Source organism: Oncorhynchus clarkii, chromosome 7 (assembly GCF_045791955.1).
Source record: "Oncorhynchus clarkii lewisi isolate Uvic-CL-2024 chromosome 7, UVic_Ocla_1.0, whole genome shotgun sequence".
Classification (NCBI taxonomy): Eukaryota; Metazoa; Chordata; class Actinopteri; order Salmoniformes; family Salmonidae; genus Oncorhynchus; species Oncorhynchus clarkii.
In genome coordinates this window covers 77,516,211-77,533,818 of record NC_092153.1, presented here as the reverse complement: position 1 = coordinate 77,533,818, position 17,608 = coordinate 77,516,211, and the positions used below count along the sequence as shown (strand labels likewise).

General features: G+C 43.6%; 2 protein-coding genes across 3 annotated transcripts in view; one reads left to right on the top strand and one right to left on the bottom strand.

Annotated features, from left to right (window-relative positions):
* The window catches only part of LOC139413873 (collagen alpha-1(II) chain), a 70,103-nt gene extending 58,336 nt beyond the window's left edge, over nucleotides 1-11,767 (top strand). For both annotated transcript variants that reach the window (XM_071161704.1, XM_071161703.1), the window contains 13 exons: nucleotides 92-145; nucleotides 1,351-1,404; nucleotides 2,495-2,656; nucleotides 3,959-4,066; nucleotides 4,373-4,480; nucleotides 4,761-4,922; nucleotides 5,456-5,617; nucleotides 6,021-6,074; nucleotides 6,221-6,328; nucleotides 6,671-6,959; nucleotides 7,257-7,444; nucleotides 8,119-8,361; nucleotides 9,309-11,767. In XM_071161704.1, the coding sequence (XP_071017805.1) occupies nucleotides 92-145; nucleotides 1,351-1,404; nucleotides 2,495-2,656; nucleotides 3,959-4,066; nucleotides 4,373-4,480; nucleotides 4,761-4,922; nucleotides 5,456-5,617; nucleotides 6,021-6,074; nucleotides 6,221-6,328; nucleotides 6,671-6,959; nucleotides 7,257-7,444; nucleotides 8,119-8,361; nucleotides 9,309-9,455 (1,839 nt within the window). In that variant the 3' untranslated portion in view covers nucleotides 9,456-11,767. The remainder of the gene's footprint in view (nucleotides 1-91; nucleotides 146-1,350; nucleotides 1,405-2,494; nucleotides 2,657-3,958; nucleotides 4,067-4,372; nucleotides 4,481-4,760; nucleotides 4,923-5,455; nucleotides 5,618-6,020; nucleotides 6,075-6,220; nucleotides 6,329-6,670; nucleotides 6,960-7,256; nucleotides 7,445-8,118; nucleotides 8,362-9,308) is intronic.
* A 4,204-nt stretch (nucleotides 11,768-15,971) lies between these two features.
* LOC139414469 (leucine-rich repeat-containing protein 3-like) lies at nucleotides 15,972-17,063 on the bottom strand. Its single transcript, XM_071162382.1, has 2 exons — nucleotides 16,717-17,063; nucleotides 15,972-16,542 (listed from the first exon to the last, which is right to left on the bottom strand). Exons 1-2 carry the CDS (start codon nucleotides 17,061-17,063, stop codon nucleotides 15,972-15,974), a joined length of 918 nt encoding a protein of 305 aa, XP_071018483.1.
* Between the last annotated feature and the right edge of the window lie 545 nt (nucleotides 17,064-17,608).

Here is a 17,608-nt window from a genome sequence, read left to right as displayed (position 1 = left end):
GAGAGTAGTTATTTTGTTAACGAAATATTCAAATGGAGTTACTTGCTTCACATTTCTTCATAAAACTGACTATCAATTTCCTTCATTTCAGGGACCTACTGGCGTTTCTGGACCTAAAGGTGCTCGCGGTGCTCAGGGACCCTCTGTAAGTACACATCTCACATCTCATACACATCTCACATCTCATATACATCTCACATCTCATACACATCTCACATCTCATACACATCTCACATCTCATACACATCTCACATCTCATACACATCTCATATCTCATACACATGTCATATCTCATACACATCTCACATCTCATACACATCTCATATCTCATACACATCTCATATCTCATATACATCTCACATCTCATACATATCTCATATCTCATATCTCATACACATCTCACATCTCATACATATCTCATATCTCATACACATCTCACATCTCATACATATCTCATATCTCATATCTCATACACATCTCACATCTCATACTTATCTCATATCTCATACACATCTCACATCTCATACACATCTCACATCTCATACACATCTCACACACATGTCATATCTCATACACATTTCACATCTCATACACATCTCATATCTCATACACATCTCACATCTCATACACATCTCACATCTCATACATATCTCATATCTCATATCTCATACACATCTCACATCTCATACACATCTCATATCTCATACACATCTCACATCTCATACATATCTCATATCTCATACACATCTGATATCTCATACACATCTCATACACATCTCATATCTCATACACATCTCACATCTCATACACATCTCACATCTCATACACATCTCATACACATCTCATAATTCATACACATATAATATCTCATACACATCTAATATCTCATACACATATCATATCTCATATTTCATACACATCTCACATCCCATACATGTCTCATATCTCATACACATCTCACATCTCATACACATCTCATATCTCATACACATCTCACAACTCATACACATCTCACATTTCACACACATCTTATATCTCAAACACATCTCATACACATCTCATATCTCATACACATCTCATATTTCATACACATCTCACATTTCATACACATCTTTAGTCTCATACACATCTCACATTTCACACACATCTTATATCTCAAACACATCTCATATCTCATATCTCATACACATCTCATATCTCATACACATTTCATACACATCTCATATTGTATATTTAATTTCTGCTCTATTTCTAATGTTTCCATTTTCATCAACAATCTCTCTCTCTCTCTCTCTCTCTCTCTCTCTCTCTCTCTCTCTCTCTCTCTCTCTCTCTCTCTCTCTCTAACAGGGTGCCACTGGTTTCCCTGGAGCTGCCGGCAGAGTCGGGCCCCCTGGTCCCAATGTAAGTACAACCACCTGTCAGCAATACAACTCAAACACTCACATCTTCTGTCACCCTACCTGAGCATCGAATAATAAATCATACTGATTCGTTACACTGTTCATTTAGTAAAAAGTGTTGGATTTGACTGGAATAGAAAAGGAATTAGTTTAATGTGGGTGTAACAGTGTTGGTTATTAACATTTTCCAAAATGAATGAGCTCTTTTATGTAATTCCAGGTTTTTCCAATAGTTTTCTGATATATTTCAGTACAAGCAGGTGTAATGCTTTTGATTTTATGACTTTTATGGTCATTCGGAAGGTGAAATGAGTACTGACCTTTGATCTATAACCAGACGGGCACAGAATCATTCATCAGCACTATAGTGTGTTTCAGTCTGAATGGTTCTGACCTGCTATTGTCTTGTCTATGGGCAGTTTCAGTCTAAATGGTTGTAACCTGCTCTTGTCTGTCTATGGGCAGTTTCAGTCTAAATGCTTGTAACCTGCTCTTGTCTGTCTATGGGCAGTTTCAGTCTAAATGGTTGTAACCTGCTCTTGTCTGTCTATGGGCAGTTTCAGTCTAAATGCTTGTAACCTGCTCTTGTCTGTCTATGGGCAGTTTCAGTCTAAATGCTTGTAACCTGCTCTTGTCTGTCTATGGGCAGTTTCAGTCTAAATGGTTGTAACCTGCTCTTGTCTGTCTATGGGCAGTTTCAGTCTAAATGCTTGTAACCTGCTCTTGTCTGTCTATGGGCAGTTTCAGTCTGAATGGTTGTGACCTGCTCTTGTCTGTCTATGGGCAGTTTCAGTCTGAATGGTTGTTATTCTACAGAGTATTGACCTGCTCTTGTCTGTCTATGGGCAGTTTCAGTCTAAATGGTTGTTATTCTACAGAGTATTGACCTGCTCCTGTCTCTCTCTGTCTCCTCTCTGTCTGTCTTTTATTTTGTTTTTTAAGATTGGTTGATTGGTTAATGTTTGGTTGATTGCTGTTTCATTGATTGAGTGTTGATTGGTTGATTGATTTACAGATGTATGGATTGGTTGATCAATGTATTGATTGATTGGTTGATTTGTTGAATGATTGATTGATGTGTCTCTCTGCAGGGTAACCCTGGTGCTGCTGGTCCCTCTGGCCCTGCTGGTAAAGATGGCCCTAAAGGTGTGCGTGGAGACGGTGGACCCCCAGGCAGACAGGGAGATGCTGGGCTGCGTGGAGCCGCTGGATCCCCTGGAGAGAAGGGAGATGCTGGAGAGGATGGTCCCTCTGTAAGTTCACCTGTTTATCACTACAGTACCGTCCTCCAAGCACCAGCCCGGGGTATAGTGAATGGCTTGATAACTCTCATTCAGCCCAGCACCCCACTAAGCAAAAGGGGGTAATACAAGCTGAATTATCTGTCCCCAGTAGGTTCATCTTTCATCAAAACCATCCTCAACTGAAGGTCCCGCAGGCTTTATTCAACATTTGAAAGTGATTTAGTCCACTGAACTCCCACAGATTGTGATGTTACAGACAAAGCCCCCGCACAGCCTCATCACCCCAGTTAACACTGAAATACATCTGAAATTTTGCAGCTATAAAACCAGACTGGCTTTATTTCCCAAAAAGTCTCTCTTGTTTACTTCCAACACACAGGCATAGACATTAGTCCAGGGAATGAAAGAAAGGCCCATTATAACGGACAACAACACTACTCCCCCATCCCCGTCATAACACATAGCTTGTAAGTGTGTGTTCATCACTGACCCAATAACCAGACTAACCACACTGCTGTCTGCCGGGACCTTAATAGCACCTGTAGGCTTCCCCTGGACAGAGACATGATGGCAGAGAGGCCAAGGCTTTTACTTTGCACTTACACACCCTACAATTATCCCTTGAGTAACACTGAACTGACAGCTGAGAGTTACTAAAATTAGATAGGCAAGCACAGAGAACAGACATAAGACACACTGTTCCTCTCTGGTCTGAATCACATAAGTGGAGGAGAGTAGGATGCAGTGCACACAAAATATTTTTTCTTGCTTTTCAGTAAAAAAAAATGTTGATCTTTTTTTGTTGAGATTCTTGATAATAACATGCTGTCCCCCTCTCTTCCTCCTCTCCTCCTCACTTTCTGTCTTCCTCCTCACCCCTTTCTCTCCTCCTCACTTCCCATTTTCCTCCTCACTTCCTCCTCACTTCCTCCTCACTTCCTGTCTTCCTCCTCACTTCCTCCTCTCCTCCTCACTTCCTGTCTTCCTTCTCACTTTCTCCTGTCCTCCTCTCTTCCTCCTCTTCATCCTCTCCGCCTCTCTTCCTCCTCTGTTCCGCCTCTTCCTCTCTTCCTCCTCTCTGACTCCTCTTCCTTCTCACTTCCTCCTCTCCTCCTCACTTCCTCCCTTCTTCCTCTCCCCTTCACTTCCTCATCTCCTCCTTCTTCCTCTCCTACTCTCTTCCTCCTTTACTCCTGTCTTCCTCCTCTCCTGTCTTCCTCCTCTCCTCCCGTCTTCCTCCTCTCCTCCCGTCTTCCTCCTCTCCTCCTGTCTTCCTCCTCTCCTCCTATCTTCCTCTCTTCCTCCTCCCAGGGTCCCGATGGTCCTTCAGGCCCTTCAGGTCTGGCTGGACAGCGTGGTATTGTTGGTCTTCCAGGACAACGTGGAGAGAGAGGTTTCCCTGGCCTGCCAGGACCCTCTGTAAGTCACATTCACATTCTATTAGATTACAATTAGAATACATTTACACATTGATTAATTAATAAGTTATTGATTCATTATTATACAGTAGACTATGGGTTGCTAAAGGCGACTTGACACCCATTTATTAATTAATTACAAAATAATATTTTACAATCAATTGCCTTGTACCCACCCCACCCAATTTCAAATAAGAATGGATAGATGGATATTCAAAGAGAATGATCAGTGAAAATATGACTATTGATTAGATGAGTGTCAACCCCTACCGGTGGTCCTCCAACTAGCCTGTGTCCATCTCCCCAGGGTGAGCCTGGTAAACAAGGATCTCCTGGTGGAAGCGGAGACCGTGGGCCCCCTGGCCCTGTGGGGCCCCCTGGACTGACTGGACCCGCAGGAGAGCCCGGTAGAGAGGTCAGTGTCTGTCCCATAACATGGGTTGTGTATGAAATGGCATCCCATTTCTTCTATAGTGCACTACTTTGGAACAGGGTCCACATAGGGCTCTGGTCAAATGTAGTGCACTACATAGGGAATAGTGTGCCATTCAATGCAGCACAGTGTCCCCAATATGGCCTCTCATTGTCAACTCTATACCTGCAGTACAGTACGTTAACTCACTGTCATGATTAAGTGAATCACTAATTATGCTTTTGATCCTTCTGATATTAAACCATGTGTAATTGTCTCTCAGGGCAACGCTGGTTCTGATGGACCCCCTGGTAGAGATGGAGCCACTGGAATCAAGGGTGACCGTGGTAACACCGGTCCTGCTGGTGCTCCTGGCTCCCCGGGAGCTAATGGTTCCCCCGGCCCTGTCGGCCCCACCGGCAAGCAGGGAGACAGGGGAGAGGCTGTGAGTATACACCCTATAACACCCCTCAACATCCCCATGGAACCCCTGTTTACACCCTGTAGAACCCCTATAACACCCCTCAACATCCCCATGGAACCCCTGTTTACACCCTGTAGAACCCCTATAACACCCCTCAACATCCCCATGGAACCCCTGTTTACACCCTGTAGAACCCCTATAACACCCCTCAACATCCCCATGGAACCCCTGTTTACACCCTGTAGAACCCCTATAACACCCCTCAACATCCCCATGGAACCCCTGTTTACACCCTGTAGAACCCCTATAACACCCCTCAACATCCCCATGGAGCCCCTGTTTACACCTCGTAGAACCCCTATAATACAGGACGCCAGGACATGAAGTTGAGTTTTTCACTCCATTTCTATTTCCAGGATATACTGGATATGTGATAGTCCACTCATTAATCCATTAACTGTCTTTGATTTAAAGGACATGTAATTGAGTTCACTCAGATACTAATGTATTGCAACCCGTCCTAACCCTGTGTATGTCTCTTGGCTGTTCTCTAGGGAGCTCAAGGACCAGCTGGACCTGCCGGGCCTGCTGGAGCCAGAGGAATGGCTGGACCCCAAGGACCCCGTGGAGACAAGGGTGAGGCTGGAGAGGGTGGTGAGAGAGGACAGAAAGGACACAGAGGATTCACTGGTCTGCAGGGTCTGCCTGGACCTCCCGTAAGTACCTCCCTCCCCCACAAATCTCCCTGTACCCCTAATCTACCTGTACCCCTAATCTCCCTGTACCCCTAATCTCCCTGTACCCCTAATCTTCCTGTACCCCTAATCTCCCTGTACCCCTAATCTCCCTGTACCCCTAATCTCCCTGTACCCCTAATCTCCCTGTAACCCCTAATCTCCCTGTACCCCTAATCTCCCTGTACCCCTAATCTCCCTGTACCCCTAATCTCCCTGTACCCCTAATCTCCCTGTACCCCCTAATCTTCTTGCACCCCTAATTTTCCTGTACCCCTAATCTTCCAGTACCTCAAATTCTCTCTATACCCTAAAAAATCTCATTGTACCCTTTATCTGAAGTTGTGTACATCCTAGACATTGTCTGACCTGTGTCTCACCACAGGGTCAAGCTGGAGACCAGGGTGCATCTGGACCTGCCGGACCAAGTGGATCAAGAGTGAGTATAGACAAAAGCAATAAAAAGTCTAACACAGGGTTTTGAGAGGTACCTGTCTTATTCATACTCAACCAAAGAGCATGGCAGGCAGAGTTGTAGTGTGTACAGTAACAGTACATCTGAATCCTTGTGTGTGTTCTGTTTAGGGACCTCCCGGACCTATTGGTCCCTCTGGAAAGGATGGTTCCAACGGTATGCCCGGCCCCATCGGACCCCCCGGACCCCGTGGTCGCTCTGGAGAGACTGGTCCCTCTGTGAGTAACGCTCTCATCTCTCAACTTACTGTATCTTACGGATCATCAAAGTTCACAGAGCAGTGGGTGACTTGGTGCCAATCTCAAATGACACCCTATTTCCAATGCAGTGCGCTCCCTTTGCTCTGGTCAAAGTAATGCCCTAGGGAGCAGGGTGTCGTTTCAGACGGCAACACTTGATGCTACCTGTACTTGAACTCCTCTTTGCTCTGTGTTTTTCCTCCTCTGTAATACCTATGGCACTGCGCTGGTAGCAATACATCACCTGTACCTCGTAGTCTAGCATCTTGGTTTTACAATATCTTCAATCAAGTATTCTATCTTTCTATCTGTGTATCGCAGGGTCCCCCTGGAAACTCTGGTCCCCCTGGTCCTCCTGGTCCTCCCGGCCCTGGTATCGACATGTCTGCCTTCGCTGGCCTGTCTCAGCCTGAGAAATCCCCCGATCCCCTGAGGTACATGAGGGCCGACCAGGCCTCCGGAAACCTGAGGACGCACGACGCCGAGGTGGACGCCACGCTCAAGTCTCTCAACAACCAGATTGAGAACATCCGCTCCCCCGAGGGCTCCAAGAAGAACCCTGCACGTACTTGCAGAGACCTGAAGCTGTGCCACCCAGACTGGAAGAGCGGTGAGTGACGGGATAGGAGTGACCATTGTCTATTTGTTAGGGGACAAGAGTTTAATAGACCAACATGACTTGACCAGGAAGAACTTGGGGTCCTAGAGTTTCTCCTGGTATGGTCAGGTGATGTTGTGAGGTTAAACTCCTACCCCTACCGATTAGATCGGGAAAAACTATGTGCTCATGAGGAAATCTGGAAGGTTCTATAGTGTTCAAAAGACAAAATAAATATGACCAGGTATAAACAGTTACATAGGAAGTACTACTGATTGAATGTGACCTGACTCCTCCGTCTGTCTGCAGGAGAGTACTGGATCGACCCTAACCAGGGCTGCACCATAGACGCCATCAAGGTCTACTGTAACATGGAGACCGGAGAGTCCTGTGTCTACCCCAAGCCCGCCAGCATCCCCAAGAAGAACTGGTGGTCCAGCAAGAGCAAGGCTGCCAAACACGTCTGGTTCGGAGAGACCATGAACGGAGGATTCCACGTGAGTCACCATTCAATCCCTCTTCTATCCTCGTTATATGATTTTGTTCAAAATGAAAATACAAAATACACATTTCCTCTTCAGTCTCAGATTCAATCTTTGCCTTTGGTTAAGTGTTTTTTTTAAACTGGCAGTGAATTTTATATTCTCAATTGATGCCACCAGTCTGAAGAAGTTTGCTTAATTTTTGGTTCTAGTTTTAACCAGACATCATACAGTATATAATTATCACATTGGTCCTAACCTCCCTGTCTCCCCCTCCTCTTTCACTAGTTTTAACTAAAGACATGTTATAATTCCACATCATTGTACTGGATGTAACCTTCCTGTCTCCCCCTCCTCTTTCACTAGTTTTAACTAAAGACATGTTATAATTCCACATCATTGTACTGGATGTAACCTTCCTGTCTCCCCCTCCTCTTTCACTAGTTTTAACTAAAGACATGTTATAATTCCACATCATTGTACTGGATGTAACCTTCCTGTCTCCCCCTCCTCTTTCACTAGTTTTAACTAAAGACATGTTATAATTCCACATCATTGTACTGGATGTAACCTTCCTGTTTCCCCCTCCTCTTTCACTAGTTTTAACTAAAGACATGTTATAATTCCACATCATTGTACTGGATGTAACCTTCCTGTCTCCCTTCCTCTCTGTCCGCTGCCCTCTACAGTTCAGCTATGGCGATGACAGCCTGGCTGCCAACACGGCCAGCATCCAGATGACCTTCCTGCGGCTGCTATCCACCGAGGCTAGCCAGAACCTCACCTACCACTGCAAGAACAGTGTGGCTTACATGGACGGAGCCACGGGCAACCTGAAGAAGGCCGTGCTGCTCCAGGGCTCCAACGATGTGGAGATCAGGGCCGAGGGAAACAGCCGCTTCACCTACACCGTTATGCAGGACGGCTGCACGGTGAGAGGATGAAAACACACACACACACACACACACACACACACACACAGACAGACAGACAGACAGACAGACAGACAGACAGACAGACAGACAGACAGACCATACGCACATCCATAGACACACCATACACACATACATAGATAGACACAATTCATACACACACACACACACACACACACACACACACACACACACACACACACACACACACACACACAGAAACTCCAACATTGCAGTCTCGTGGGGTTCATTCTTGAGGCAGTGTCTGCTGTCTTATAACAGTATCATCCCTCTCCTCTAACAATATCAGCCCTGTTCTATAACAATATCAGCCCTGTTCTATAACAATATCAGCCCTGTTCTATAACAATATCAGCCCTGTTCTATAACAATATCAGCCCTCTCCTCTAACAATATCAGCCCTGTTCTATAACAATATCAGCCCTGTTCTATAACAATATCAGCCCTGTTCTATAACAATATCAGCCCTGTCCTCTTAACAATATCAGCCCTGTCCTCTAACAATATCAGCCCTGTTATATAACAATATCAGCCCTGTTCTATAACAATATCAGCCCTGTTCTATAACAATATCAGCCCTGTTCTATAACAATATCAGCCCTGTTCTCTAACAATATCAGCCCTGTTCTATAACAATATCAGCCCTGTTCTATAACAATATCAGCCCTGTTCTATAACAATATCAGCCCTGTTCTATAACAATATCAGCCCTGTTCTCTAACAATATCAGCCCTGTTCTATAACAATATCAGCCCTGTTCTATAACAATATCAGCCCTGTTCTATAACAATATCAGCCCTGTTCTATAACAATATCAGCCCTGTTCTATAACAATATCAGCCCTGTTCTATAACAATATCAGCCCTGTTCTATAACAATATCAGCCCTGTCCTCTAACAATATCAGCTCTCCCTCTCTGTCCCCAGAAACACACAGGAGCATGGGGCAAGACAGTGATTGACTACAGATCACAGAAGACCAGCCGGCTGCCCATCGTGGACATTGCTCCCATGGATATTGGAGGAGCGGACCAAGAGTTTGGAGTCGACGTCGGTGCAGTCTGCTTCTTGTAAAGACAAAGGAATGAAAAAGGAAAAGCTGAGAAAAAACCCATAAAAGATGAGGGAGAGAGAGACAGAGAGAGAGAGAGAGAGGAACACACACTTCTAGCAAAATGAATGAAAGAGAGAAAAGAGAAAGATCAAGTCACTTTTTTTTTTTAAGTAAAAAGTGATTTTTCCAACTAGGATATCTGCACTGAATGGCACCGGCAATATTCATCTGTGATTTCATCGACTTCCAGTCTCCCTCCGTCAACCCCTCCCTCCATTCCCCCATCCACTCCACCCCCCAGCCTGGGAGCACCTCCCCACTAACAAGAAGGAACAAAGGAAGAGGAGAAGGAGAGAAAGGGGGAGTATGTCAGAGCATGACAGAAAGAGAGCCAACTTGGTGTTATTTATTTATTGTTCAGGTGTAGGTCCCAGGTGTGTTAGGACTGAGTGTGTTACCCTGTAAAAAGGCCCCACGCACAACTACATACATAATCTATCAGTTCCCCACCTCCCCAATCTCCTCTTTTCTTTCTCCTATTCCATACCTTCTCAAACCTTATATCAAATCCAAACCAAAATGGAGCAGTGTGATAGGTGCAGGTGTTCCTAGTTCCAACCGCCGCCCCAGTGTGTATCAGGAAGTTACTGTGTATTATAATATAGTCAAATGGTGCTATTGCTGTAAAAAACAGTCTGTATTCTTTAACAACCAGATACTGATGTATTAGTGACATGTTCATAATGTGTATATATGTATATGTGTGTGTATACATATATCTACAGTTTTCAGAGAGTACATTTCACGCTGAGATTTGTTTTCAGAGTGGTAAATGTCGCTGCCCCTTCCCCCCCGACCACAATCCCCCTCATTGGCTGCCCAATGAAACATAAATAGCGTCTATCATTTTTGTAAAAGACATGTTCAATTCGGGATTTCAATCTCAGATCTAAACTTTTTTTGTTTTGTTTTAATTATATTATAAGCTACCTCACGCTAAAAAAGAAAGAAACAACTAAGCAAAGTTCTCCAAGTTTACAAATCCAGCTTGGGTGATCATATCTTTGGTGCATGAGACCCCATGTTGTGAGAAGACCACCAGAAGGTGCCTTTAACCCTTGACCTATCCCACTCCACTTTGTCCCATATGCCCCCACTGTCCCCTCACACAGGAAATATCCTCTACCCTGGCAGGAAGTACCTTGGCCCTGGCCACGCCCCGTAGGAACAGGCCATGCCCCCCAGGAACAAGAACAAGGCAGGGCTGTTAGACTTGAGTGAGTTCTTTCTCACAGTGATATCACTACTAGACAATCCAGACCTCCTTTACACACAGAGGAAAACCACCTACGACCAGGGCAGAGGGTGCTTTTATTTTTGAGGGTGTGTATATTTTGTATTATTAATAATAATAATAGTATTATTGCTAATAATGATAGCATTACTATTATTATTATTATTAAATATGATGATCATGATTTTGTTTTTGTTGCAGTTTTGATAAATGTAAATTGGAAATAAAAGAAAAAACAAGTAACAGACTGAAGTCGCTTTTTTAATTTTATTTTTGGGGGGATTTTGATTGTTATTCATCCTCATATTGCTCCAGAGAAAAGTGTGCATGAACTATCTGGGAAGGTCTTTTTTCTGTACCCTGAAATTATGATGAAAAACTTTTCTGTTGCTATTATGTTCTCAGAGATAGAAGCAATACCAAATCTTGATCCTGTGTCCTGTATGCACTCTGCCTTGGTCTGTGTGTTTGGGCTAAATGCATATCGAGGGGTGGGATGCAGTCAGAACACACAAGGAGATACAGTGGAGAGGTGGATGATGGTGAGCGGCCATTTTCTTTTTGTTTTATTTGTGGGAGAGAAAAGGCTAAATTTAGTGAGGAAGTGGAAAGTTCATATCATGTACTATTTTGTATGTGTAAAATAGTTTTGCAATATTTTCAGATCGTTTTTAAGCATGGTAGATAGAGTAAGAATGGGAAACATTTCCAACCACAATAATCAGTAACTGTATGGGTTTATTATGTCATCCTGTACTTTTTATTTAATTTTCTTTCCTGACTTTACATCTTTCACCTTTCACCTTTCACCGTAGCAATAAAAGGTAGAAGCATTTCTCTTAACAACACAGAGCCACGTTTGTTTCATTTTTTACATATATTTTTTTCCTTAAACTTGGTTTTAGAGTTCATTTAATATTTAATGTATTGGTTTCCAAATCTATGATGTAATCTTTGTTTTAATAATTATTAACATAAAGAACAACAGGTAAACAAATCAACAAAAATACATCACAAATAAAACAAATGACACAAAAGGAGGGATGCTTGGTTCTTGTGTTTGGGTCATTGGCATTTCCACAGAATCGGTTTTGTCACTCAGGTTGTGGTCTACATTCATTGTAGCCTGTGACACAAAACAGTTACAGAACAGTTAATGATTGTACAGTGCTATCAATTAAAGGAGCTGTGTTATCATCATCAAATCGCGGGTGGTTTGAGTCAACTAATATTTTGGGTAAAACAACAAACACTCCAGAACACAGTTGAACATCTAAAAACCAGATAGAAAGCATGTAGAAATTATTATGGATCTATATTTCTATAAATTATAATGGAACTATACATTTATATAAATTATAATGGAACTATATATTTATATAAAATATAAAGGACATATATATTTCTATAAATTATAATGGAACTATATATTTATATAAAATATAAAGGACATATATATTTCTATAAATTATAATGGAACTATATATTTATATAAATTATTATGGAACTATATATTTATAGAAATTATAATGGACCTATATATTTATATAAATTATAATGGAACTATATATTTAAATAAATTATAATGGACCTATATATTTATATAAATTATAATGGAACTAAATATTTAAATAAATTATAATGGACCTATATATTTTTAAATAACTGCCATTTTTCTGGGCCACACATTTTTTTGACAAACTAGTAATTGGTTTAAAAAAAATCTATGTGGCCCTCTCAGTGTGGCCCTTGAGACAAAAGTTTGCCCACCCCTGATTTAAAGGGACAGTGCTATCAGTTAAAGGACCAGGGGTGTCAATTAAACGAGCACTGCTATAATTTAAAGGAACAGGTTTTGTAATTTGTTCAATTATCACAAAATTAATTTCAATATTTTCTTAGTTAATTTTCACAGTTTGTTTTGACCATGCACAGTTTCCCCACAAACTGTACTATAATGGATCTCTGAACAGCACAAACTGTACTATAATGGATCTCTGAACAGCACAAACTGTACTATAATGGATCTCTGAACAGCACAAACTGTACTATAATGGATCTCTGAACAGCACAAACTGTACTATAATGGATCTCTGAACAGCACAAACTGTACTATAATGGATCTCTGACCACCACAAACTGTACTATAATGGATCTCTGAACACCACAAACTGTACTATAACGGATCTCTGACCACCACAAACTGCATTCGAATAGAGATCTGAACACCACAACCTGTACTATAACGGATCTCTGAACAGCACAAACTGTACTATAATGGATCTCTGAACACCACAACCTGTACTATAATGGTACTCTGAACAGCACAACCTGTACTAGAATGGATCTCTGAACATCACAACGATACACACATGCAATACAAAGTAATATAGGGTTTCACAACAAACATGTTGCTACACAGTGTCTGAGACAAATGGAATAGAGAAATATCTATCACGTTTTGATATTCACAGGAAACTCATTACAGATGGGCTGGTGAACATGTACTCCAGTTTGTTCATGAGACACTTAACATCCTATTCTGATCGCTATAACAACGATATGGTACAGGAATGTCTAACTTTGAGAGGCTAAAAACTTGCCTTCTTACATCACGTCACAATGGCCTGCTCTCGCTGTGCACAAAGACAACTGTCTCTTAAACTCACTTCAGTCACAATTTGAAAGTCCAGGAGAAAAATAGAGGACCATTACTTTAAAAGGATACTTCAGGATTTGGCAATGAGGCCCTTGACTTCCACAGAGGCAATTGTACTTGTGGATACCATTTTTCTGTCTCTTCATCCAGTATGAAGGAAGTTAGAGGTAGTTTAGTGAGCCAATGACTTTTTTTTTGCGATTCGCTATTTCGCTCCTTCTTTCTTCTTTGTGTCTTTCTCTCCATTTGGACACTGTTAAAGCTCTGTTTTTTTGTAATTTCTAAATAATAAATGAAAAATATATTTCAAGTATTGGAAAGGATACTGAACAAAAATAGAAACACGACATGTGAAGTGTTGATCCCATGTTTCATGATGTGAAATAAAAGATCCCAGAAATGTTCCATTCGCACAAAAGCTTATTTCTATACGCACAAAAAGCTTCTTCACCTGCGAGATCATCTGAGACAACTAAAGAATTTCTGCACAAACTGTCATAAACCGTTTCAGGGAAGCTCATCCGCATGCTTTCACCAGGGTCTTGACATGACTGCAGTTTGGAGTCGTAACCGAATTCAGTGGGCAAATGCTCACCTTCGATGGCCACTGGCACGCTGGAGAAGTGTTCACTTCGTGGATGAATCCTGGTTTCGTCTGTACCGGGTAGATGGCAGACAACTTGTATGGCGTCTTGTGGGTGAGCAGTTTTCTGATAACAACGTTGTGAACAGAGTGCCCCATGGTGGCAGTATGGTATGGGTAAAAGCTCTGACGAAGGCCGTGAGGCCGATACGTAAGCTTATTAAATATCAGTGATACTATCAAGAGCAGTGTGCGGTTTCTTTCTTCCTTCATCTTGTTCAATTGTTGCCATTAGATAGCTCAGATGTGCGAGATTCTTTTGAATTTGGTATGGGTAGGCATAAGCTATGAGCAACGAACACAATTGCATTTTATCAATGGCAATTGAAATGCACAGAGATATCATGACAAGATCCTGAGGCCCATTGTCGTGCCATTCATCCGCTGCCATCACCTCATGGTTCAGCATGATAATGCACGGCCCCATGTCACAAGGATCTGTACACAATTCCTGGAAGCTAAAAATATCCCAGTTCTTCCATGGCCTGTATACTCAGCTGACATGTCACCCATTGAGCATGTTTGGGATGCTCTGGATCAACATGTACAACAGCGTGTTCCAGTTCCCGCCAATATCCAGCAACTTCGTACAGACATAGAAGAGGAGAAGGACAACATTCTACAGGTCACAATCAGCAGCCTGATCAACTCTATAGGAAGGAGATGTGTCACGCTGCATGAGGCAAATGGTGGTCACACCAGATACTGACAGGTTTTCTGATCCATGCCCCTACCTTTTTTTTACGGTATCTGTCCCCAACAGTCATGTGAAATCCATAGATTGGGGGCTAATTTATTTATTGAAATTGACTGATTTCCTTATATGAACTGTGAAATGTTAAAAATCGTTGTATGTTGCGTTTATATTTTTTTGTTCAGTGAGATAGTAGTTACAAAAATAAGATGTTGTAATTATTTCATTCAAGTCAGAGTTGTTATTGAGAGGCCATTTTAAAGTAACAATTGTAAGTACAACCATCTCCAATCTAATACAGAGTCGTGCAATGTATTGATTTCTCCACAGACAGAAGCCCTAAATAAATGCAGTCTCTTGGGCCTTCTCTTAGGCCTTCTCATAGGCCTTATGTTGAGCCTTCTCTTAGGCCTGCTCTTGGGTTGTCTCTTAGGCCTTCTCTTAGGCCGTATGTTGGGCTTTCTTTAGGCCTTCTCTTAGGCCTTCTCTTGGGCCTTCTGTTGGGCCTTCTCTTAGGCCTTCTCTTGGGCCTTTTCTTGGGCCTTCTGTTGGGTCTTCTCTTAGGCCTTCTCTTGGGCTTCTCTTAGGTCTTATGTTGGGCCTTCTCTTGGGACTTCTCTTGGGACTTCTCTTAGGTCTTCTCTTAGGCAGTCTGTTAGGCCTTCTCATAGGCATTATGTTGAGCTCTCTTAGGCATTCTCTTAGGCCTTATGTTGGGCTTTCTCTTAGGCCTTCTCTTAGGCCTTCTGTTGGGCCTTCTCTTAGGCCTTCTGTTGGGCCTTCTCTTAGGTCTTCTCTTGGGCCTTCTCTTAGGCCTTCTCTTAGGTCTTCTCTTGGGCCTTCTGTTGGGCCTTCTCTTGGGCCTTCTCTTAGGACTTATCTTGGGCCTTCTCTTAGGCCTTCTCTTGGGCCTTCTCTTAGGCCTTCTCTTAGGCAGTCTCTTAGGCCTTATCTTGGGCCTTCTCTTAGGCCTTCTCTTGGGCCTTCTCTTGGGCCTTCTCTTAGGCAGTCTCTTAGGCAGTCTATTGGCCCTTCTGTTGAGCCTTCTGTTGGGCCTTCTCTTAGGCCTTTTCTTAAGCAGTCTCTTAGGACTTCTCTTGTGCCTTCTCTTAGGCCTTCTCTTAGGCCTCATCTTGGGCCTTCTCTTAGGCCTTCTCTTGGGTTTTCTCTTGGTCGGGTTGTTTTTGTTAAAAATAATGTCTTCTCAATAACTTACCTTGTTAAACGAGGGCTATAAATAAATCGTTCAGAGACCAGTGCTTATTGTGTCTGTCTCCGTGAGTGTTTTCCTCGGACTGGGTAAACTTTTCAGATACTCCAGATGTCTTCTGGTCTCAGCCTGGTTCTGTCTCACGTAGTAGACCACATAAACAATGACCATGAAGAACCACACGAACATGGTCACCAGCATGGCTACATCCGTTGTCTTCCTCTGGAGACGACAGAAGTTTACCCCAGAGTTAAGCAGCTTAACCAGGGGTTGACCGGAGTGCTCTGCTGCCCCTCCTGGATCCTCCCAGCGACTCCCCTCCCCGGAGCTCCTCACAGAGCTCTCACACATGATCCCGTTGACAGTCTCCGGCTCTAGATTTAACGTCTCCATCAGCTCCTGCAGGGTACAGTCGCAGTGCCACGGGTTGTTATAGAGGCGCGTCTTGGCCCGCGTGGAACCAAACTCGTCCCGGCTGGCCTGGCGTAACAGGTTGTGGGAGAGGTCCAGGAGACGGAGCTCTGAGCTCAGGTGTCGCAGGGCCCCGGAGGAGAGGGTGTTGATGTGGTTGTGGGAGAGATACAGCTCCTTCAGGTGGGTCAGCTCCCTGAAGGTATATAACAAGAGGAAGTGTCAGAAACATCATAATTACCCAAAACTAAAGACAAACTGGGAGCCAGATTTGAATTGTAATGAATAAATTAATGAATTAATAAAAGACAATAACAGCATGCAGGGTGAATAAAAAATCATATTAAAACACAACTGTTATCTTCCTTGCCTGAAGGCTCCCTCAGGGAGCGAGCGGATGTAGTTTCTCTCCAGGTGTAGTGTGACGGTGTCCAGAGGAAGGCCCTGGGGGAACTCACGGAGCCCAGCATCCGTACACAGCACCATGTTGCTCTCCCACACACAGTGGCAGCTGTCAGGGCACTGGGGGAACACCGGGGGGAGGAGGAGAAGGAGCAGGAAAGGCAGGGTGAACAGCCAGCTTCCAAACTCTCTCTGAAGGCCTCGACCCAGGCTCGGTCCCAGCCTTTTCCCCAGGCTTGGCTCCAGCCATCTCTCTCTCCACTCCCCTGTCCCCATCCATTTCCCCTGTGAACCCTCTCTCCTAGTAATCTCCATACCGCTCCCCGGTGCACCACCATGACATCCAGTCCTTCCGCTGGGGCACCATAGCCCCAGACCCACCCCAGATCCGGAGGGAGACGACAGGGCCAGCTGAGCCTGATGGAACAGAATAGAAAACAGGATGAGAACAGACTATAGAATACATCCACGTGTGGAGAAGGGAAACAACACAGGACACAGCCACAGTGAGTGGAACACACAGAAAGAACCTCCACGGGAAAACGACTCACAGTACATGGACACCCACATCCACGTGTGGAGAAGGGAAACAACACAGGACACAGCCACAGTGAGTGGAACACACAGAAAGAACCTCCACGGGAAAACGACTCACAGTACATGGACACCCACATCCACGTGTGGAGAAGGGAAACAACACAGGACGCAGCCACAGTGAGTGGAACACACAGAAAGAAACTCCACGGGAAAATGACTCACAGTACATGGACACCCACATCCACATGTGGAGAAGGGAAACAACACAGGACACAGCCACAGTGAGTGGAACACACAGAAAGAACCTCCACGGGAAAACGACT

Bases quoted from the DNA above. Each gene is read 5' to 3' on its own strand.
- LOC139414469 (XM_071162382.1), bottom strand. From the start codon at position 17,063: ATGGAGATTACTAGGAGAGAGGGTTCACAGGGGAAATGGATGGGGACA. The intron at 16,543-16,716 runs GCAAGGAAGATA...ATATACCTTCAG, and splicing joins CTCCCTGAGGGAGCCTTCAG to GGAGCTGACCCACCTGAAGG.